Source organism: Rhipicephalus sanguineus, chromosome 1 (assembly GCF_013339695.2).
Source record: "Rhipicephalus sanguineus isolate Rsan-2018 chromosome 1, BIME_Rsan_1.4, whole genome shotgun sequence".
NCBI classification, from domain to species: Eukaryota; Metazoa; Arthropoda; class Arachnida; order Ixodida; family Ixodidae; genus Rhipicephalus; species Rhipicephalus sanguineus.
The window spans coordinates 45,522,496-45,546,608 of record NC_051176.1 but is presented as its reverse complement, the minus strand read 5'-3'; the positions used below and the strand labels follow the sequence as shown (position 1 = coordinate 45,546,608).

At 44.7% G+C, this 24,113-nt stretch overlaps 1 protein-coding gene and 1 non-coding gene across 3 annotated transcripts in view; one reads left to right on the top strand and one right to left on the bottom strand.

Moving 5' to 3' along the window:
* LOC119390852 (organic cation transporter protein) overlaps positions 1 to 24,113 on the top strand; it is a 104,184-nt gene that overhangs the window by 67,261 nt on the left and 12,810 nt on the right. For both annotated transcript variants that reach the window (XM_037658572.2, XM_037658567.2), the window contains exons 5-11: positions 2,402 to 2,556; positions 5,800 to 5,968; positions 9,239 to 9,386; positions 13,219 to 13,304; positions 14,125 to 14,339; positions 20,414 to 20,595; positions 23,597 to 23,733. In XM_037658572.2, the coding sequence (XP_037514500.1) occupies positions 2,402 to 2,556; positions 5,800 to 5,968; positions 9,239 to 9,386; positions 13,219 to 13,304; positions 14,125 to 14,339; positions 20,414 to 20,595; positions 23,597 to 23,733 (1,092 nt within the window). The remainder of the gene's footprint in view (positions 1 to 2,401; positions 2,557 to 5,799; positions 5,969 to 9,238; positions 9,387 to 13,218; positions 13,305 to 14,124; positions 14,340 to 20,413; positions 20,596 to 23,596; positions 23,734 to 24,113) is intronic.
* Positions 19,245 to 19,316, bottom strand: Trnat-cgu (transfer RNA threonine (anticodon CGU)). The gene has a single exon. It is a non-coding gene; the product is annotated as a tRNA-Thr (tRNA).

The window sequence follows — 24,113 nt, the reverse complement described above, 5'->3', positions numbered from 1 at the left end:
GCAAATGAGGACATATGATATAAAAACGGTGTGTTCAATGACATAAGCGCTCTTCGATAAAAAAATTGTTGTCAAAATTGAGACCGGAGTTTTTTTTATTTTATTTTTTGAAAATGTACTTTTCTGCAAAAATTTGCTTCTTTAACTATTTTTTTTCTTTTTTTGCGGTTTCAAAACACTTCATCGAGGCTAAAAGGTAGGCCCTCGAATGATCGCAGCAATTCTTGGCGAAATAAACGCGTCGCACACACCGAATAGGTGAATATAACTCCTTCAAGGGGGAAGAGTAGCAAACCTCTGATACATATTCTCGGGGCGGGACGTTCAAAGACATACAAATGCTTAACAACGAGACGCTTATTCCAAGGATACGGCCGCCTGGTGAATGCTAGGTACTGACGCCGACAGCAATGATGCTTCGAAGGATGTCGATTGCATATGTGCCAAAACAGATCCGTAGGACTCTTCTAAACTTATCTTACCGCTACAAGAAACCGCTACATTCGCAATTAATTAGTTCAGCTCCAAAACAAATCGCTGAGGTCTGCTGTTTCTTATTACGTGCATTTGCAAAGTACTCTTTCAACATTGTACGCATACCATGCGTATCCTCCAAAATTTCTATGTGCGCGAAAGAAATGCGTTGGTACCATCACTGTACCTGTCATAGTACTCAAGAATGTTCGGTAAACATTAAGGAACACATGACATCGACAGAGATTTAGGTGAGAGAATGCATAGGGGACGTTCAGTGTTCTTCCGAACTCAATATCCATAAACATGTCAGGCAGGCTGTTCACGCACCTATGTGGCTTTCTTTGATGTCTCAGTGTTATAAAGCAGTACGCTGACTGAGCAGAGCATGTCCCAGTTATCATCATCATCGGCTTGACTACGCTCAATGCAGCGCGACGACCTCTCCTATGTTTCGTCAATTAACCAGGTCCTGTACTTGCTACGCGCACGTTATGGTCGCAAACTTCTTACTCTCATCTGCGCACCTACACCTAACTTTCTGCCTCCCCTTTGCACGCTTGCCTTCTCTTGAAATGATTCCAGTCTGTTACTCCTAATGACCAGCGGGTCTCTTGCCTTCCGCTACATGCCCTGCCCATGCCCATTTCTGCTTTTTGATTTCCACTAAGATGTCCTTAACACCCGTTTGCTCCCTGACCCACTCTGCTTGCTTTTTGTCCTTTAAGGTTTTACCTGCCATTTTTCTTACCGTGGTTCGCGGCGTCGTCGTCAATTTCACTTGAATTCTTTCCGTAAGCCTCCAGGTCTCTGCCCCGTAGGCGAGTGCCGGTAACATGCAGCTGCTATATACCTTTAATAAGAGGGATACTGCTAAACTACAGTTCATGATCTGAGAATGGCTGCCAAATGCTCTCCACCCCATTCTTATCCTTCTAGGTACTTCAGTCTCATGGCTCGAATCTGCGGTCGCTACCTGCCCTTAGTAGGCGTATTTGTTTGCGACTTCCAGCGTCTCGCTAACAATCGCAAAGTTTTGTTCTCTTCCGAGACTGTTGAAAATTGCTTTAGGTTTCCGCATATTAATTTTCAGACCTACACTCCTGCTTTCCCTGGCCAATTCAGTACTCATGATTTGCAATTCGTCCCCTCAGTTACTCAGCAAGGCAATTCCATCAGCGAATCCCAGGGTATTCAGGTACTCTTCATTAACTACTATCCCTAACTGTTCCCAATCCAGGGATCTGAAAACCTCCTGTAAGCACGCGGTGAATAGCATTTGAGGGATCGCCTTTCTCTGCCTTACATCCCTCTTTTTTAGGATTTTATCGCTTGCTTTAGGGAGGGCTATGGTGGCTGTGGAGCCGCTGTACATTTCTTCCAGTATTTTTATATTTAGTCAGTCTACAACCTGATTTCTTGTGCCCGTACCGCTAGTGCTGGCTTGGAAATTTCTTCATAACATGTAAGCAGGGCACACATGACGCATGCTGTATCATAGGTTTTGGTAAGGCTGATAAATATACTTTAAGAGAGTTGACTGTTGGGCTAGTTGGTGTTCAGACATGGGAACCATCGTTAAAGGCGCAACACCACACAACACAAGAGAAGACCAGACGAGCACAGGCGCAAACTAACAACTGATTTATTGAAGGCAGATCTCCAGGCATATATACCAACAGGCTGCGCAGGCGCCTTTAACGATGGTTCCCATGTCTGATAAATAATAACGATATTCAAAATGTCTTGTTTTCGCATTCTCAAAGCACGTATCATAGATGTAGGGTGCCGCATACTATTCCGACTTTGTAATGCAAAATTGCGATAGTGCTGAATATGTTCAGCCATGCGGCCATGAAACTATTTGGTTTCAAGCAAGAACTCGCGGTTGAGTTTTCGCAGTGTAGAATACCCCTTCTTTCCGCAGGTACGGCCGTAGGCAATCGCTGCTCTTCGCTATGCCCTTGCCCATCGTGGCGGGTCTTCTTACAACGTTTGCACCAACATTTTGGTTATACAACATTGGACGTCTCATCGCGTCCATTGGTGTCGGCGGCATCCAAAACGCCACTTTCACTATAGGTGAGAAATATACAGAAAAAGAATATTATATCAAAGGCAAATTAAATAAAGCGCATCTCATTATTTATAAATTAATGAAAGCGCTTTTTCACTCCTCTAGAAATCCAGTGAAATACAAAATCGCATGTTGTGGCAAGTAGTTATTGTACATTCTCACTTGATAAACTAACGGTGTTATGCTTCCTAACGCCGAGGCGTGGCTACTGCAAAATCAAATACAGCTGGAAACATTTTCGGAGATGCAGTCTCCATAGATCATCAATGAACTAAATTGACGCTTGCAGTGTCGTTATTAGTGTAAGCTCAAGCGATGGTGCTGGGTTGGCCTTCCGAGACGCTGGTTAAACGCAAATGCAAACAACCGAAAGGGAAGCTGCAGTACTGATCACTTCACCGTTGTTGTCAAGTATGTTTTATTCGGTTTTTTTTCTGCGAATTATGAGAGTATACAACGTGTCATTCGAGCCGAGGTACACCCAACCGTGTCCTCCGGCCTGATTGCAAATGTAAAATAGACGTAGATAGGGCCTTTTTTAAATGCAGTGTAAACTCGGGCTGTCAGGAATCTATGCTACAGAAATGCGGATGCAATGCAGATCTACAGAAGTACATATGCAGATAAAGCCATGCCGGTTTAAGGTTGTCTGTAAACTTTCTCTTGACGTGCCCGCGGAGGATTTACGAAAACCTTGCGAAATTTTTACAAGCCTGTGAGCGCTCTGCTTTATTGCTGATGTGTAGAAAAAAAAGGCAGCTGTAGCTACCAACAGAAAGGTACGTCAAGGATGAGAAGTTTCTGATTGCCAAATACAGCTCCAACGGTAAAAAGGTAGGACAATACTTCTGAGGCAGTTCATGCAGCTTAAAGACGTTTATTTGCAAGGTATTATGAGGTAGTGGTTACTTCCGCTGCTAAATTCGTAGAAAACTTTGCGGAGACACGGTAAAGCTAATAATAATGACTTCATTATTGAGGGTCGTCGCACATGTACCGTCACGCTTCACGGTGGAGCCAAGAAGGAGAGAAGGTAGAAAAGCGTGCGAGAAGCGCGCCGTTGTGTGGCTCACAGTCCTCTCCCTCGCGCTGCACTTAGCATATCTCATCTTGTAAATAACTCCTTTTTACTTTAACAGCTTTAATCAATGTGCTTTGAGGTACGCGTTTGCTTATTCATGAACTGCAAAAGCACGCACAGCGCACCGCATTACTGCTGAGACCACGGAGAGTGAGAGCCAACTGCTAATGGAAAAACAATGGGTATTAGCTAGCGGTACATGCGGCCGTGCAAGGCCAAGCCAGGTTGTTTGGAACCTCAAGCTTCAGGACCCGCCGGGGTAGCTTAGCAGGTAAGATGTGGCGCTGTAAGCTCTAGGACATAGTTTCAAACCCCGGCTACGGCGGCCGCATTCTGATGGGGGCGAAATGCAAGAACACCCCAGCATTTGTATTTAGGTGCGGAATTCCAGGTGGTCAAAATTAGTCCGGCGTGCCCCACTACGGCATTGCCCATAATGATATCGTAGTCTGGCACGTAAAACCGCAGAAAGTACTCCAGTCCAACCTGACTCTTTCGAACTCGAATAAATCGAATTATCCTTTACATCAACCTATTTTCGGACACGACGGCGCTTTAACGTCAATTGAAAGGCAAACATATTGCTATATCAAAGAAAAATAGCAGTAACGCTTCACACAAAGAACATCGGGCAGCGTGGAACGTCCCACAAAGTTTACCTTCCCTCTCAGGAAGTAGGTATTTTCTCACAGAAAGGGGTTTCCGCGCATGCATTTGGGAGAGCGAGCGCTGTGATTGGGAGGGCACCGCGTGGAGAGATCAGAAATTACCGCTTGCCATCATGCGCTTTCTCCCATGATTCCTTGTCGTCGCGCATATTCTCTATGGTTGCGCTCGTCGGCCCATCGTGCACAGTCGCTGGGGTCGTCGCTCGCTTCTTCAGGACTCTCCGCTCCTTTTTGTTGTGATATCACTTATACGAGCATTTCTGGCTGTTGTTTGGTGTCGCCGTTACGTTTTGTATAAAATCGAAATCGATAACATCGCCCCCCGCATCGTATATTCTACGCCAGGGGTCGCAGTATCACCTCAACTAGCGGGCCGCAATCACGAAATTGTTTCCCGCTAGTGTAGGTACAGTGAAGAAGGTTGGAGCGGGGAGGAGGGGAGTTTGAACTAAATTTGCAATAGAGCGAATTTGGGCATGTTGGTGTAGCATAGTGAAACACACAGCGCGAAACAACGACGGGGACACAGAAAGGAAACACACACAGCGCTGACTTACAAGGTTGTAAGTCAGCGCTGTGTGTGTTTCCTTTCTGTGTCCCCGTCGTTGTTTCGCGCTGTGTGTTTCACATTGAACTAAATGTCAGCTAACGTTTCCGTTTGAAAGACGGCCTTTCCCATATCTCATATCTAGGTCATTTCTGATAGGAAGTTGACGTCAGGTTTCGAGAATCATATGAGTATCTATACTGTACTCCTGAATGACTGAAATCTTGACGCCGATTCTGAAATGTAGGGTCTTATTTCAACGGTTATGTTTCAAGACATGGTAACCGCATCGGGTGCCTCACGAAAAAAAAATGCCTGAGACCAGTCACGTCTGTGTAGCTCATGAACATACCTTATTAGGAAAACTAATACAAAAAAGCATGGGACGAAGACAGTCATATGTGTAGGCCGGGCCGCTTGCAAGAGGTCTGCGGGCCTCGTGTTTCAGACCACTGCGCTACGCGATAGTAAAAGAACGCGAGCTGTGGGGACGACCGCGGCTGAAGCAGAGAGGAAACTAGACGGCCATCTCCGTCGCAAGAAGGGCGCATTCGATAACATCGTTCCGCGTGCGAGGCCTGTCATCGGTGGCTCCTGAAGCAGAGGGGAAACGCCCCGCCAGTCTTTCGTCAAGGAAGGAGCAGGAAGGGGTGCCGATGGGGTCGGGGGCGGAGGGGGCGGGGCCTGCGTCGCTCGAGCAGCAACTGCGAGCTTTGATCATAAGCGCACGTTATCCATTTAGTTATCCATTTCTCTGCATCGTCGTAACATTCACGCAGTAGACACTCATGCTCTGCCGTTCGTTAATAGACGTCATTACTGAAGCTCGAAAAAATACCATGCAGAGGTGTGTATATTTTCTCTAGTGCATTGATTGTGGTAGCAGCTATCACATTTTTAGATGTGTCTTGTTCTTTACGTGTGCCCAAACGGCAACTCATTTCTATTTCAGCAATGGAGGTGCTGTCCACCCGCCACCGAGCTATAGGTATGCTGGTCGCGAGCGGTGGATGGACGACGGGCCTCGTCACCCTGACTGGCATCGCGTGGCTCATAAGGGACTGGCAGCACATGCAGATCGTGATATCGCTCGCCTACTTGGTCAACTTTTTCATATGGCTGTGAGACGAGGCATTTTCTTCTTTTTCTGTGATTTTCTTGCTTCTGGGTGTATGCTGTGGGTAGGAAGACGTGTTTCGCAGAAAACCCCTCTTGCTTTCTTGAAAGGACACAAAGAAAAATACATGTAACTTTACATTATACAGTAAAAGCTCGTTCATTGCTATTACGCGGGAACGGAAAAAGAATGTCCGAATTAACCGAACTCCGAATTATCTAACGTATCAAGAAAACAATAAACAAATATTTTTTACAGCAATAAACTTTCATTTGCTTGATGAATACGTAAATGCTGTACTTATTTTGCATAAGACCAGCGGAAAACCCGCAATTTTCGTAACCCTGCGACTTCTTTCACAACTCGACCGCGGCGCACGACCCCCATGTCTTAATTAGACAGAAACGAGCTATGCACCCCCCCCCCCCCCCATTAATTACTAGCGCCAACACCACCACCCACCATACCCTTTTTCGCCGGTAAGCGAAAGGAAGTTGCCGCAGCCGCTCAAGCCTTGGTCGCCAATAACGAGATTGTGGATGGAGAACAAGCCTTTTCGCACACCCGCGGCCAACGAGGTGTCTCACGCGGTGGTAAACGCAAATAGGCTGACGCGTTCTAGCTTTCCGGTCGTCACAGTGTGGTTCGCAATGATGACCATGGCGGTGCGAAATGCGCCGGCTCGTTTCGGTTGTCCGCGAACGTCTTTTCCGCTCTTTTGCAGAGCGCATTTACTGCGCTTTGCGTTCGGCGTGCTCTCAAGATCGTCCGAGTTAAGACAAAGTCGGCGCACCAAATGACTGCAACATTTGCTATCAAGGAACTACCTGGATATACTGTAAAAGCTCGCTAATTAGACCTACGTTAATTCGGTAAATAAGATAATTCGGACGTGTTCTCCGGTCCCAGGCAGCATATACATTCTTTAATGGAATCAAACTCTCGTTATTCGGTCATAATTGGCGGCAACCCGGTTAACGAAAAGTGAGCGAGAAAGGAAGGCCTGTGGCGCCGTAAGCGCGAAAATCTTAAGCCGGTTCGTTCATTTCGACGTCTGAGATTTTCCCAGTCCATTTGAGGAAAAAAAGACTAGCATTTCAATTACGGGCAACATTTTTCAAATAGATAATTGTTTTAAGTAATTCAGCGAACATAACCATTGAATTTAGTTTGTGCTAGGGCAACGGAAATCACCCAATATAACTCTAGTTTGCAATAAGGGCGCGTTTACTGCAAAGACATTCATACGTGCATTTGTGTTCCACTTAATTCATCACATGACACAGACAGCAGGTCGTCAGCTTCTTCTGTTACCAAAGTTTTCTGCAGTATATCTTTTAATTTCGTAGCGTACATAAGCGTAAACAGCCTTTTCAACACCGACTGCAAGGACCGCGTGAACATATGGCCAAGCCTAAACATATATTCTCTTCTGAGGCCTACCGACTTGATCTCGTCAACCCAGAAAGGTATGTTCATATTTTAGCAACGACAACGCAGCAGAAGGCGAGACTGTTAACATCGAGCTCCACGTACTGCATTGTCTATGGAATTGTCTACTGGAGTGTCTACTAGTAGATGCAAACAATGTCTGACTTGTACTATGTATTCAGCACCATAGACTGGTTTCCTATGCAGAATTTCGCTTATTTTTACTGTCCTTAATCTTTGTTGGTGCGCGGACATAACCCTCACAAATATGTGTGCTTATCAGTGCGATTACGGCGTGGTGGCTTCTTTCTGCATACTGGCAATTACAAAAGCAAAACTTGTTTTGGTTTGCCTGTATTTCCTTCTGTTATCCTACATCAACCCTGTCTAGTTGTAGTCGTTAGAGTTCCCCGTAATGCGGCCTCATCATTCATAGTTACACATTGTTTGAGGACGAATAGAAAATAATGTTTATCCACCGCTGTGAATGCACAACTGGCGCAGCATTCAATACAAGCCAAGCAAAGCGGCCTATTCGAACATTATATGGCATATTGCTTTCACCATGAAGTAGTGCAAGAGCTCGCGTGTGAAACAAAATAGTAAATCACCTTATTTTACCTCTGCATGCTGTCATCTTGAAGATCGCTGAAGTGCACATTGAAGTTACAACAGTGGACAATGAGAGTCAACATTTTCAATACACAGGACTAACACCAATGTTGTTCAGTTGTCAAATCTGAACATCAGCAAATGCGCCGACGGCCGCTAAATAGGCCCTTGTAATGTGAACTCTACCCACAATTGAGTTTCTCACAATGATACCTAAAGAGATATGTGGCACCGCCATATATGCGCGCTTCCTAAGGGGCGCTGTACCGTCAAGGGAATGACGGTACATGTGTCTGCAAAGCTTGTTTTGGCTGTCCTTGAGCGAGGCTTGGCCTAAAACGTGGAAGAGGGTTGCAACGTGGGCTTGTTGGTTACTCATTTGAAAGGCTTTTGGTGTAGCGCGAAAGGAAACACGGACACGAGAAGGACACATCGCACAGCGCTACTAGCAACAACATGTTTGTTGCTAGTAGCGCTGAGCAAGCCATCGATAACATTGTCACCTAAAGAGTTGGGGTTCTTGCGCAAGCGCTGATTTACAGTTTTATCCTGTCATGATATTGCTTAGTGAAGTGGTTTTTTACGCACTATCTGAGTGATCCCACGTGTTCAGCTTTCTGCCTGATTTTGATGGTATATAAGCGGTCTGGTTCTTGAAAGTAAACATGGTGTTGCTAGTAGCGCTGTGTGGTGTTCCTGTGTGCCTTCTCGTGTCCGTGTTTCCGTGGGAATAGAAATGACGGTGTCTATTTATTGCATGTTCTGTGTCAGTACGAAGCCGCTTAGCTGAGCATGACGTCCTGGCTTCGCTTGCGGGCTACTTCGGCCACCTTTTCGTTGGGCTTCGATGTTTCTATCATGAACAGAAAGAAACAAATAAAGAAAGAAAGTCCTCGCGCACGTAGGCGCACGTAGAAACTGCGGCCAGTTAGAAGTCATCCTATGCGCTTCGCTACCGTAGCCGTTGGAGCCTCTGTGTTACTTTGGGTCATTGAACAGATTTCTTTAATATATTGTAGCAAAACAGCCATTTGTGCTAGTTGGTAACGGTTCATATCTTAAAGCAAATAGGCGCACTATGGGAACAAGGACAAAAGGGAGGAACCGACGCTTTGTGTCGTCGGTTCCTCCCTTTTGTCCTTGTTCCCATAGTGCGCCTATTTGCTTTAAGATATGATTTCTTTAAATTGACATGAAAGCGTGTTCAAAGGTTTGCGTCAACATTGCTCAGGTTCATACCGGAGTCTCCGCTATGGCTGCTTGCTACGAAGCACTACAAGAAAGCGGAGAGTATCCTGAAACGGGCCACCACTAAAAACAACGTCACCAACGTTGACGTGAACCAAATTATAAAATCTTACGAGGACAAGATGGAGAGAGTGAGTACCTATGTTCAAATGTGTGCGGTTTTTTTTAAGTTACCATTGATTCGCTCCCCGTCTCCTTAGAAGTCAATTAATGTGAACAATAATAATATTAATGATATCTGGGGTTTTGCGTCCCCAAATCACGATATGATTATGAGAGACGCCGTAGTGGAGGGCTCCGGAAATTTCGACCATCTGGGGTTCATTAACGTGCACCTAAATCTAAGTACACGAGCCTCAAACATTTTCGCCTCCATTGAAAAGGCAGCCTTCGTGGCAGGGATTCGATCACGCAACCTTCGGGTCAGCAGTCGAGCGCCAGAACCACTAGACCACCGTGGCGGGGCAATGTGAACGTTGATAAAAACTGGTAGTCATTAGATACGAATACGCCCGCTCTCGGAGAGATGGTAGTACGTTTTCACCCTCCATAAAATACGATAAAATCTGATTCAGAAAGGTGTTGACTGTTGTAGAATCATTTAAAATATCTCAGAACATTATCCAAGATACTTCATACAGGTTTGCGTAACATTAGTTTAAAGGGGTACTGACACCATTTTGTGAAGGTGAGTTTACTCTGGCATACAAATCTCCTGCACGAAGAGACGGCTCTGAAGAACTGTGAAGCTCAGAAAATGCTGATCAGATATTTTATTTTCATAATAAACTCATTTTTCGCATAATAATGCAATACATATTACAAGATCCCTGCTTTCAGCTTCCTGCTTTGCAGTTTGTAGACGCTCGCTTCCACACGCTGCGTCACCTTTCAAGCTTATTTTTCTGTGGTGGCATTCATTATCCCATATTTTGCTTCAAAGCGGGCGTATCTATACTTTTCGCGAAGACTGTGCGATCGCAGCTAGCTATCTTTCGCTCCGGCGCATGCTTGATTGCGTAAACCGTATTGAAAACACGATGCGTCTCAACTAACATTGTATCAAACTGTGCCATCCCATGGTAACTCTACGCCGTCGATCATGACAGGTTGAATAATAGTTAGATGCTCTATGAAGCCGTACGCACGTCTCTGTATCATTTATTCGTGTTAGGCTTCTACTTATTCGCCACTGTGGTCTAGTGGTTATGGTGCTGGAATGCTGACCCGAAGGTCGCGGGATCGAATCCCGGCCGCGGCGCGTGAATTTTCCATGGAGGCGAGAATGTTTGAGGCCCGTGTGCTTAGATTTAGGTGCACGTTAAAAAACCCCAGGTGGTCGAAATTTCCGGAGCCCTCAGCTACGGCGTCCCTCATAATCATATCGTGGTTTTGGGACGTTGAGCCACAGATATTATAAATTATAATGAGGGATATCTTTAACACACAAGTTACGCGTCTTTTAGATGTAGGTTATCCTCGTATTGCCGTAGTCACTGTCGCTGAACGTTTAAAGAAGTCCGTTATGGTTGCAGGAAGCGATAGGAAGAAACATATCGTAGGTATACCGTACATTCATTGCGTATCTCACCGGCTAAAGAAAGTAGGAAGTAGATACGGCGTTAATGTTGTTTTCACGGCTGCCAATAAGTTAGGTAAGATTTGTGCCGCTGTACAGAGAAAGAATGAGCTAGAAAAAGACAAGAAGCGGACCCGATATTTGTTTCGTAAAACACACCAACAAATTCACTGATTGCCGTACAAGTGTTGTGTGTAAGGCCCCTTTCAGCTGTGGCCGCTTCTATGTAGGACACACGGGCTGCTGCATTAAGCAGATATTATTGGAACATAAGAGGTCGCTAACAGGAGGCTCGCCTTCTAATCTATCTTTACGTTGCCGGGAGCGTAAGTGCACGCCAAAATTAGACGAATGCGCAGTTTTGTACCGGCATAGAAATGAAGATACATCCCTGGTGATTGAGGCATGGCTATCGATAATAGTGGGCTATCGATTGAGGCATGGCTGTCGTTAGACGTCGATTAACTTGCACAAAGATGAAATCAAATGTCTTAGCAGTTACCTTTCACGTAGGCCCCCACGCGTGCCGGATTGATGGGTTCACCTATTGCACGGGCATGCGCAGTTAAGTTTTCGTGCGTTTGTTATTTTCCGCCGCTGTGCGTCTCTTCAGTTGTTAGTCGGCGTTTGTGATGTCGTGACTTCTTTCTTGTTTCCGTGTTTGCACGCCCTGTCCTTTTAGAATGAATACTTACCAAGTTAAGAATTCAAAAACTTTTATTATCTGTGACGTCATCACGTGATGATGATTTTTTTCATCATCAACGTGGGTCGCCGGCCAATTTTCGCGTTTGATGAGGCATTTAAGGCTTTCGCCTTAAAAACACATGAACTACCTTCTCAAGGGGAGAAATTCGGTCTTGCTGGTAAGACATGAAGCGATTATGAGAGCAAAGTAACACGAGGACGGGAAGGGAGGACACAACACGTGCGCTAACTGTCAACAAAATGCACTGTTTTTTTGGATTTTGTTGAAAGCTAGCATTTTGTTGCATTTTTTTTGAAAGTTAGCGCACGTGTTGTGTCCTCCCCTCTCGTACTCACGTTACTTTGCGCTAAATATCGCTTCATGAACAACCTTCTGTTTGGTTGTCGCATGTACGGCGCCTCTCAAATCTGCGTTTCTGAGCAAGAAAATCAAGAGAGGTCGCTGACATTACTTATAACGTCAAAAAGAAAGAACGCACCTGCCGTCATCCAGTGTGGTGTTGCGGTAGCGTGTCGGACTCAGTCTAAGGTGCGTGAAGAGGTCGTGAGTTCAAATATCGCTCGCGCGTTTTATTTACTTTTTTTTTGTCGGAGTGTTGGTTATTTAGTCATAATTATGATCTGAGCATGATGCGAATTTGCAAAACCAATTTTAAAGAGCAATTTTGGCCCGAGTTCTGCTATACTACTATTGGCTTTGGAAGGGTCTATCTAGTTGGTCTGTTTCGGGAAGACTCATACTCTGTTGAGGTGCAGTACTCTAACGTTGTCTGGGAGCATTACAATACTCTGCCTCAAGAAGTGATTTACTCCGGAAAAGAGAGTTAAATATGGGACAAAATATGCATCCCCAGTGAGAGCAACCGGTGTGTTTTTAGAGTGTATAGATGAGTGGGAAGCATTCCTCGTGCCTCACTGTCGGCACTAAAAGTCGCCGGAATGGCTATCTTTGAGTTTTATGGTGTAAAGTGAAAGGAACGCTGAAAACGGCGCTTTTCTTGCGCAGAGCGGGAAAACTGCAGATGACTACCGAGCGCCACGTATAAAGCATAAGCGATTCACTTATGCACGTGTGATGACTGGTCGCTTCCCCCCAGCAACGCATACAGGGTTCTTTCCGAAGGGGGGTCAGCTTTAGTGAACACAAAAGAGTATAGATTCTAAAATTAAGGAGCGGGGGTCAGTACAACCGGACCCCTCTGGACCCGCGCGCGCTTTCCCCCGCAGCACACTGCCGCTATGCGACTTCAATCAAGTTGCGGCGCTTATCGCCATGTTGCGTTGTGGTATGGCGTAATGTAAAGTCCGTAACATGAAATCTGCACGACCGGCAGGGTCCCTTCCTAGAATATCAGATATGAATATCCCAAATTACATGCGAGCTTTTCGATTTCAATGAAAGGTGCATGCCAAAATTTGGACGCGTTTCAACTTTTCCAAATAGACACCTGCCCTTAGTTTGACAAAATAATTGATTAGAAAGGTTAGGTAATTAATGTGGTTAAAGTAGCTTTAATAGCGGCCAAGTGTTTCCATTTCGATGTAAAGTTCGTATGTGAAGGCAACAGGTGCCTTATATGCTAATGAAATTAATTTTCATTAAAAAATCTGTGATGTCTTAAAACAATACTCGGTATGTATGTGATTGATCATGTATACAAACATCTTATTTTCAGGAGCGGACACTGAAGAAGCCCACTTTTGCCGCTCTGTTTCGTTACCGATGTTTACGCAGGACGTCCATTATCCTGTCCTTCAAATCGTAAGCTGATGTTTGTGGTCTTGCTTTTATTCTGTACTATGATTCGTCATGCCTTCCAGCAGCAAACCATCAATTTAGATTTGTTTATGCATATGCGGCGATTCGCACATAAATGTTGCATCCAATCATGTAAGTTGTAATGCGAGACCCTTCAGAGGTTCTCTTAGTCACTAATGCGCAACCTGACAGCTCTCTCGCTGTCAACCTCGAATGTCCGGCACGCACGGAGATATTTCTGTAGAATATTATTTTCATGTGTTATGGTACCAAGCTGGTTATAAGGGGAACATCATATAGCTCGTGGCGTAAAATCTGGTGTTTGGTGGTATAAGCACGGATTGTAACAAACATCACGTGGGCAGATCCCTGCGGATGTGCAGCAATAGGTGAGGCGAAACCATCAGTAGGGAAAGGGGAGAGTTGATGTAGTGAGGTTATGCGAAGTAATTAGATATGATAATTAGTGCATAAGCTGAATTAAGGTGAAACACATGTGACTTAAAGTTAATTAAATGTGAATCAAATGATAAAGGTAATTAAAGGTGGTTTTAATGGGAATAAACACGTCCTCTACTAAGGCTTAGCAGGTAGACCAACTTGTGGTAATGCCTAAACGACCAAGAGAGAATAATTGCGAGTGTCAATAAAGTCAATGGAGAAGGTCAAAGGAATTTAACGAGTGTTTCCTGAGAGCATAGGTTTTCGCCTGAGCTCTCCTTAGCACTGCCTCAAGAGAATGCATCGTTTCTAGCCACATGTTCATTCCACACGTGACGTAGAATGGTACGCATACGCAAAATCGGTGGTTTGCTTTTTGCAGAATATTTTCAACGCTGCTGTACTACAACTTGACCTACACCAGCATCCTCTTGGGCACCAATCCGTACCTCAGCTTCTTCCTGATGGCTTGCATGGAGTACCCCCAGAAATTCATAGCTATATTTTTCATCAACTCCATGAAGCGTCGTACTGCCTTCGCCTTCCTCTACTCCTCCGCCGCCTTGTGCTCCCTCGCCAGCATCTTCATTCCATCAGGTACCAGACTGTTGTATATGTCATGACGCAGCGTCATCACCCTGTGGCTGTCGTTATTAAACCTATTCTTCTATAGAAGTAATACGGCTATGGGAACTGCGTTTGCCAGCTACTGCAGTTCTTAGGCCTCTTCGTTGTCCTCAGCTGTGGATGGCAAAAACGATGGACAAAGAAAGAAAGAAAGAAAGAAAGAAAGAAAGAAAGAAAGAAAGAAAGAAAGAAAGAAAGAAAAGAAAGAAAGAAAGAAAGAAAGAAAGAAAGAGAAATCGGCAGATCCCACGTACAGTGGGAATCGATGTTATGCGAACCATGCGGCGGGAAGGTGAGTGTGACGTAACTTTTTACATTGAGCGAAACGTTACGAAACGACGCCAAAGATATGTGCAAACGGTATACGCACACACATATTTTCAAGAATCACACATGTGTTATATTACAAGTTGCTTACAGCTGCGTAACGATGCAACAGCAACATGGGTATCAACAACACCAGACGAGGTAGGCTGATATGAACTTGTCCGTTATGATGGAGAACGCACGCACGTTTCACGAACCCGTATGCATGTGTGGAAGGGGTTCTTGAGAGTTCTGAGTTAGATGGCGGCGAGCGGAATGACTTTGTTAATGTAACTGATCTGCGCAACGCAGACCTCACCGTTTGCGCTGCTTGTCTGTGTGCGTTCTGCCTACGCCTCCGCACCTGCAATGAAGCCGCTTGCTGTGGACGACACAGTGTGCTCATTGCTCCAGGTTTCAGAAAGTGCTAACGCGCCATTCTCTACGAGCAGAGCGTCTTTTCGAGGTCGTGCACGTGCGCATGCAGAGACTGTACGTTGAGAGCGGCGATTGTGAGATTAGTGTTGTGGTTGTGGCATCGGAGGAAGGTGATAGCCCCGTCCAAAACAATGTCTAGAGGCCTGTTTGCTAGCCCGGTCATGTCGTCGGCAGATTGTCTGTCGATAGAGCCGGCGACGTGTCGGAACCTGAAGTCACATTTTGCGTTGGTGAGGTACAGGATGTCGAGGCTGCTTGCCCTGGAAAGTGCTACGTAGAACAACTTCAGTGATTGGCGCTTACCGTATCCATAGACTACCTGAGCCTATGCGGCCCTTTGTGACTTACATACTATAGTTATCGCGTTTGCTTGCGCAAGGGGAAAGTGTACCCTCTTACACGATATATATTTCTGGTGTATATCGTGGTTGTGGTGGTTCGCATTACCACGGGCATCTTATTCAATTCTTTTGAGGGGTGTGCAGTAGTGATGTGCTTCGTCCGAGGAAAGCAGAGGAGTAGGCCTGAAATTTGATATGCAGAAAACTAAAGTAATCTGCAATAGTCTCGGGAGAGAATAGCGCTTTCCGATAGGTGGCGAGGCACTGGAAGTGTTAAAGGAAACGTATACTTAGGACAGGTAGTAACGGCGGAGCCGAAGCATGAGACTGAAGTAACTAGAACAATAAGAATGGAGTGGAGCACATTCTGCAGGCATTCTCAAATCATGGTTGGTAGTTAACCACTTTCCCTCAAGTTGAATGCATACAACAACCGCATCTTACCGGTACTCACCTACGGAGCAGAAACCTGGAGGCTTACAAAGACGGTTCAACTTAAATTGAGGACGACGCAGCGAGCAATCGAAAGGAAAATGATAGGTGTAACCTTAAAAGACAGGAAGCGAGCATAGTAGGTCAGGGAACAAGCGGGTGAGAAGGACATCTTAGTCCGTGGCTTAGGCAGGAGGGGGGAGGGGGGAGGCTGACCGGTCTGACCGGGCTATAGCCTCCCCCCCCCCCCCCCCCCCCCCCCCCCCCGAAATGTTTGTGTGCTTTCATGTACCGCCGACCACAGCAGCCAACTGCGCCTGAAACCATCTAGATATTATTCTACAATTCCTTTCCACATTCGAAAAGACAGTTCACTGCGAATATTGCTGATTTTGGCTGGCTGTCTTCGCTACGCCTATGACGGCCCTGTAACACGCCGTGCAGTGCATGACCGTCAGAAATAACCTGCAAACAGAGGCGTGGTGCCATGAATTGCATTTTGCGACGCAGCGACACGCTGATTAACGGGCTCCGCCGTCCCACGGTGAGTCGTGTTACCGCGAATAACTATTGCTGACTAGCCGGACGCTCCGGATTAAACTATAGAGACACTATTGTGAATACACCGTTGCGGCGGGGACATCTTGAACATGAAAGGATTATCTTTTGCTAGCGGAGGGCCCAAAAAGGGGTGGTCATCTTTGACAGCTGTCCAGGGACGTTTCAATATCTTGCTCCTGTAAAGAGAGTGGTTGGTTGGTTGGTTTCTGGAACAATGCCTCAACCTACCACGGTGGATAGGCCATGAAACGTGCGGCAGTAGATTTCGTCAAAAAAAAAAACAGAGAAGAAAAGATAAGCGATATGTGAAAAAGATCATTTACAGGGAAGCAAAATATTTGTCGTAATTTTGTTTCTTCCTGAAATGCTCATTAAACAAAAGTTAAATAATAAAATTCTTAACGGGGTATCGTTTTCGACACAGTCTTCCTCGTCTTTTTAACTAATGCCCCTCAAACACGGCCGAAAAGTACAATACTTCACAGTAAACATAGTTCGTTGCTCTGAAGCACCCTTTGCAGAAAAGTTGCGCCGATAACACTAACTAAGTTCCTCAGGTGGTTCGTGGCCTCCGTTTCACGGAGGCTTATCTGAGAAACCACGGTTTCTCAGATGAGCGCCACAAAAAAGAGAGTGAGAGAAAATAAATAAGGAGTATGTACTCGTTAAATCAGCAGCAGAGAAAACATTAAAAAAAAAACACGCTATGTAGTTGCGGATTTTGTTAACGGTGCCCACTGTGCAGACTAAAATGTACCACACAATTTACAAAGCAAATGACGCTGCTGGAATTCACACATGACGGCGCGAGCGACTTCTCTAGACTAGCTAAGGCCTCTCCACCTCTCGCTGACGTCATCACATTACGACGGGGGCGGACGACGCGTTTTCAGAAATGCCCATTGTTGTGCGCTCGTTCGTGTACTTAAAGGGACACTAAAGAGAAACCATGAATTGGTTTAGATTGATAAAGTGTGCTCGGAGAACTCTTGTGTAGTTTATTTCGCCACCGTAGGTTTAATATTAGAGGAGAAAACCAAGTTCAAAGTTTCATTTTTAAATTTCGCGCCAAACTTTGTAATTCGTGACGTAAAAGACTTAAAAGAGCATTTAACGTATTTTGGCGCCACTGGCTCGACGAAATTTCCACAAAATCGTCATGTCAAGTCTCTGGCCCCCTCAGAGGACAATGTACTTAGATTTAACCTACTAGGAACTTCGTAGGCCCAAGCAGGCGCCGTCAAAAATATGTGACGTCGCGGCAAATGGTGCGGGAATTCCAAGGTGGCGGCGCCACCTGTATTTTCTTTTTGCACGTTTTCTCGCTTATTAAGCGTCTTCTCGCAGCAAGCGTGGTGTTTTTGGTATCGTGGAAGACTACTTTACTAATGCGAGAAAAATCGTTTTGCTCTTTAGTGTCCCTTTAAGGGGCGTTGCGAATACTCCTTTGTCGGCAGCGATATACTCCTTTGTCGTGTGTCTATCACGGATTGCCATTTTTGCGACCCGATGTCATGCCGATTAACGGACGCCGCGCTCCCTCGCTGACCGGCGGGACCGCTTGACCATGAAAGCGTTGCCTTTAGAGCCGCGAAGAGCTGAAAGGGGTGTTCTTCGAACTTTCCCCGCTGACATTTGATCCTTCGCACCTGTACCGGCGGCAACGGCAGGGTCGTTGAAGGCCGCGGCGTACCCCGAGCCAGGTATAGACTGCAAGACACACCGGCTGAGAGCCAAGGAAACGGACTATTCTTACGCGAAAAAGTCTAGGTGGGCAAGCCATATGAGACCGCCTTAACTCTCGCTCAGCTCAGAACCTTCCACTAAATAAAAAGGGGTGTGGTCAATATATATTTAGAGCGGAGTTGGTAACAATGAAACGAGCATGATCGGACCCATGGGGAAGTCCCTTTCCCCCGGGAAGAGAAGCGGGGGACACGAAGGGTTACTTAAGCGCAGGATATCGTCCTGCTAGCTAATCAGTCTAGTTGCTTGTCTAACATGGTGTACAAGTAAAACATGTATTCTAGAAGTTTTTAGTGTGGCTCTGTATCGGCTGGCCACCTAAACTTAGCCGTTCCGTTCGTCTAGTTGAGACGCGTAATTGACGTCTGCAACGTAGGCATCGGAACTTCACTCTCATGTTAGCTCAACTTGCCTGAGATCACCTTAAAACACTAGCCCCCGGAAACATCAGCGATGCAACTCCAATGCGACGACGTTGGCTCGTAAACATAGGTGGGGCAAAAAAAGCTTCTGGAATGGTGGTTCATTCGTCTTAAACCACCGGCTTGCGACAACAACCGCGGCCCCCTAGCGGAAGTTTGGAAGGACGTATGTGACACTGGTCTATCTTCGTTCATTTCTTGTGAGTGTAAACTGAGAGCGGCCCCTGCATATGTGGCGAAACTGGACTCGCGAGAAAAACTGCTCTGCAATCCCATCCGACGCAAGAAGACTCGCCAGCACTCTGCGGGACTGCTCGACTTCTTTGCTCTCGGGGCTTACCAACCTCACCTGATCATTCGTATGCCAGTTTGTTGAAGATTGAACTTTTGGTAAAGTTAGCGACTGTTAAGCATATGGTTTTGAACTGCTAGCATATATATATATATATATATATATATATATATGTTAAATACAGGAAAGAAGATGACTCTTAATGGCTCGTATTTTTTTGTTAGACACAATATGTATGAGAACTAACAGACATTAATGTCAAGGAAAGTATAGGGGACGTTATTTGTAGTGATTAGCATATAAATGTGAAGAAAGTAAAGTGCACGAAAAGATAACTTGCCGCCGGCAGGGACCGAACCTGCGACCTTCGAATAACGCGTCCGACGCTCTACCACTGAGCTACGGCGGCGGCCATCCTTCGTCCACTTTCATGGGGTATATATGTGCATGTTTATACATACATACCCGATAAAGTGGACGGGAGGATGACCGTCGCCGTTTATACATATATATCACATAAAGTGGATCATCACATGAGTGATGATGATGATGATGGAACATAATGGCCACGAAAAAATGCGCCTGCAGTGCCGATGTAATTGCTGTCGCAATAAAATTGAAATGCGAGGAGGGGCGGGAGTCATACAATACGAGCGCTCATGTTGTTTGCAGCTCACTTCTCGTCTCTCACGCTCTGTTCCACTGTGAAACGTCCTAAGTTCTGCTCTTAATTTTGACCGTTAAAACAGCCATAGAACGTGCTTATTGTGTTTTGTACTGTGCCATTTTTCTTTTCACCTAGCGCACTGACTAACAGGATTATGCCCAGAAAGAGAGCGGCTCATAAGTCATAATTAGCTCATTTGTATAACGCGCACTTTTGAAAGAAACGGCCCGCATAGGAACTGAATCCTGCTTGGGGACCCTTCTTTTACGCATATTCTAATTTTTTAACGTAGGAAAAAAAGAACCAATACTGCACAAGGGCCTGCCGCGCAAGAGGCGTGACAACAGCGTTTGTTTTTTACATTGCCAGTTCCAGATGGACCTCCTGCGAGTCGTTTCTCGATTAGCCAGGCGGCTCGATCATTAAGCAGAGTTTTTCCGCAATACAACCAGCGTTCGGAATGCATAGGAAGTTAATGCACCTATCAAAATGTCGGGTTAGCGAGCGGTGGCTTCCTACGAGTAAGTGAATGTTATTTTTCAGGACGTCCTTAAAGATGGAATTACGTGAGCACGCTATTTTAGAATTCCGCATTTCTGGGTCACATTCTGGAACCACGATGTAATCCATTTGCGTCACACGGAAAAACAACTACCGCACTTTGGCGAAACAAAGCAAAATGCATGCCCATTTCGCATTTCAATACGTCGTTTTAGTTATCTTTACATCAACCTTCCAACATTTGATAGTATGTGTGTGTTTCTTTCATTTTTACTTATACTCCTTTCCAGCTTCCGCCCACATTCTTGAGCCCTAATGTCTCACTTTGTTGTACGCAGGATTGTGGTGGTTGCAGCTGTTCTTTATGCTCATCACGAAGGTGTTTACCTCTTGTGCCGGTTCCGTGAAATTTGTCCAGATATCAGAAATGTACCCAACTCAAGTGAGGACGCTGGCCTCGGGGTGGTCAGTGACGACCAGTCGAGTGGGCGCCATAGTTGCGCCATTCACGAAAGAGTTGGTGAGTATAACCAGTGGTGTGTATTCTTCCAGACACCGCATGCGCACATGCACAGTCACCGAAGTCAACGCTGAATGTTTGACAACAAAGTTTCCCATGTCATATCTAAAGTGATATCTGAAGTATTTGAAAATATCATTACTACGCGTCTCGTTAATTTCATAAATAAGTATCACGTAATAAATGAAGCGCAGTACGGTTTCCATAAAAATAAAAGCACTGAACTAGTTTCATTACATGTAGGATAAAATACTGTATGACATTGAAAACAAACTTTACAGTGCTGGTCTTTTGATTGATCTAAGGAAAGCGTTTAATTGTGTTGTGTTAACCATGACATTTTCCTATTTAAACTTAATGATTACGGTATTCGCGGTGTCGCCTTAGATCCTTTAAAGAGTTATCTTCCTTCCAGAATGCAGTGTGAAAATTGGTGATGTTATCTTCCCTACTACCACGATAAAACAAGGACTGCCCACGGGGGCTATCCTAGGACCCTTGTTATTTATATCATATGTAAACAACCTATTTGATATTCCTAACTACCCAAAGTTGGTAATGTACGCTGATGACACTAATATATTTTTCCCCCGCACATTCACTTATTCATCTACAGAAAATGATAAATGACTATCCTATTCAGCTAGATTATTGGCTTCATGCAAATAAATTAGCCTCAAATATAAAGAAATCTAATTACGTCCTATTGAAGCCCAGCAACAAACTTTGTGACACTGAACTTGCGTTAATGTTTCAGGACACCGTTTTAGAACGCGTAAGACGTCAAAAATTTTTAGGTGTATGGTTCGAAGAAAGCATGTCGTCGAATACGCACATTAACAAACTAAGCAGATCAGTTAGCTTAACTTTCACATTGTCGGAGCTAATTCCTTTACACATAAACAAAGGTGATATATCACGCGCATTTCTATTCCCGTTTGTCATATTGCACCCTACATTGGGCGCCACAACGGCTACAAATTACAAAAAGCTGCAGACAATGCAAAAGAAAGTGCATAGGCTATTAGGGAATTATTTTGGTCAACCAAGATACTTATAAAGAAATTCTTTGTTTATTAAGCAGAATTTATTTAATGCGAGTAAATTATATGAACATAAACTCCTCTTGCACTTACATAAACATAAACTGTTAGACATTGCAGATGCAACATCAGGACGTTATCCGCTACGTAACAAGCAGATATGAACACTGCGAGCGCGTACAAATTATGGAAGGTCAGTCCTGACTTATTCAATTCTCGCGCTAATAAATCGTGTACCTTCACAAATCAGCTTCGATATGCCTTTCCATAAGTTCAAATCACAAATAAAGCTTTTTCTAACAAGTGAGTGTAGAGCGGTTACAATATAAGCCTATTTATGTTGCTACACAATCATTTTTTCATTGTCAAAGTTTCTTTATGTACGCTAAAAGCCGTCTACATTTCCTGAATGTGCTCTTTGCTGTATATGGGTGCATTTTACTGAAGTGTGCATTTCGCTGCAATGTGCATTTTGCTGTATATGTGCATGTTGTTGTATCTTCTTTGTATTTAGCTTGCTTTGTTTAAACTTCTGCTTTTTTAATTACCAAACTATATAAGTCATATCGCTTCTTTTCTGTTACTATTTATTTCGCTGTCGCTGTACGCTCCCTCAGGTCCTTTCAAGGAATTTTCGACAGCTTTCTTGCGTGGGGGAACCCCCAACATTTTTTTTGCGTTGCAAATAAAGTTCAAAGTTCAAGTTCAAATGATCCTTCCGGTCACGGCGGTGACGCGAGAACCACAGGATACGTTGCGAAAAATTGCAGTCTTTTGTGCAAGCCATAGTGCTTCCTTATGGCGACTCACCTTCAGTTCCTTCCGAAGCCATCAAGAGCCGACGTTCCCCTGTTCATATGCCACCTTTCACGAAACGTTAGAGGAGCGTTAGACGAAACTACAGTCGTACTTGATAGATTACAAAGAAAAAAACAACAATTGCCGCAATCGATTCGTGAGGCAATAAACTCCGATAGTGACGGCATTGCACAATTACTTCGAAAAGCATGCCAGAGCGCGTATGCCGCGGCGCTCGGTGGGACGTGTTTTAGCTTGCAAATAAACGTCAGTTTGCACTCCGCTTTCGAGGTACCAACATCCGTATTTCTAGCATCTGGTAAAACCAGCTCCTCATCAAGCCCAAGCACCAAGTTGGCAGTGGAAACTTTAAAGAAAAGAAAGCAAAAACAGTCATTGGTTTGGAATTGAATGATGTCAATGTTGGATTTTCAGTCTGTTTGAAAATAAAAACGAAGCTGCGGCCTTTAATGTGTCTCATTTTGTTTTTCTTACTGTTTATTTGTTAGTGAGATCTTTTTGTAACGTTTCATTTTTGTCAATGTTTGTTTGTTTGGGTTTTTGTTTTGTTTTACCTTTTGTACAGAAATGTGACCTAGGAAGAAGCCGTTACACAATGTGGTAGCTAGAGGCGCAACAATATATTGTCTCGTCTAGCAAACGAATTCGCGGTGCAGCGACAGCGGCGAGTTCGTTGATAACCTGGTCACTGGTGAAACTTATCGGCTTTCATACTTGCACGTCGTGCATACACTATGAGCAGAACAGTCGGCAGCATTCAACGTGGTTGCCGTTGAAGCGAGGCCTGCGCCGAGCGGTGACAAGCGTAAGGAATTTCAATGGTGCAACTAAGACGCCATGAGAATCATGTACGCGTGTCTATGCCACCTCTTGGAATAGCGTGGTCCTGATGCTGATAACAAAAGTCCAAGGCGAAGAAAGGAAAGTACCTGACCGTAAGGCAAACGCAAAACCAAGTACAAAATAAAGTTCGAAATGTTCGTTAGTGCACGTCGAATCGATCAAAGCGCTCTACGTGACCATATCATGTTTTCAGAGATAACCTTCTAGTCCTGTAAGCCAAGAATAGTGCTAGCGCTTACTGATTCCCAGTATAACATTGATCGTGGATGTTACTGACAGTGTGATGTGAATTTCAGGCCGTGATAATAGGGCCATGGGCTCCTAAAGCTGTGGACTGCACCGTGTGTGTGCTGTGTATAATATTGTCCCTGATGCTACCAGAAACATTCAAGATGACGCTTCCGGACACTGTGGATGACGTCAAAAGACGAAGGTAAGAAAATTAAACTTTCGCACAATAAAAACAGTGTCAAAGGAACACATTTTATGGTTTCTAGCTTCATTAGCCGCACTATTTCGTTTATTTATTTCAGAAGTGCTACCGGCCTCTCATATGAGGCCTTAGGCATGGGTGGGTGATACATGAAAGCAAATAGATATGGAAATAAAACAGAAAAACCAAATATAACGCAGAAGTTCACCATCGAGAACTAGGGCATAGAACTCAAACGGCAGCAGTAGTACAATTCATAAGTTTTTCCGCGTATACACACAGAAAAAAAAAGAACAAAACAATATTAAAAAGCGAAGACGACAAACATTTGTTCATAAATATCTCTTAATTGAGTAACATCCAAAAAGCAAACATCATAA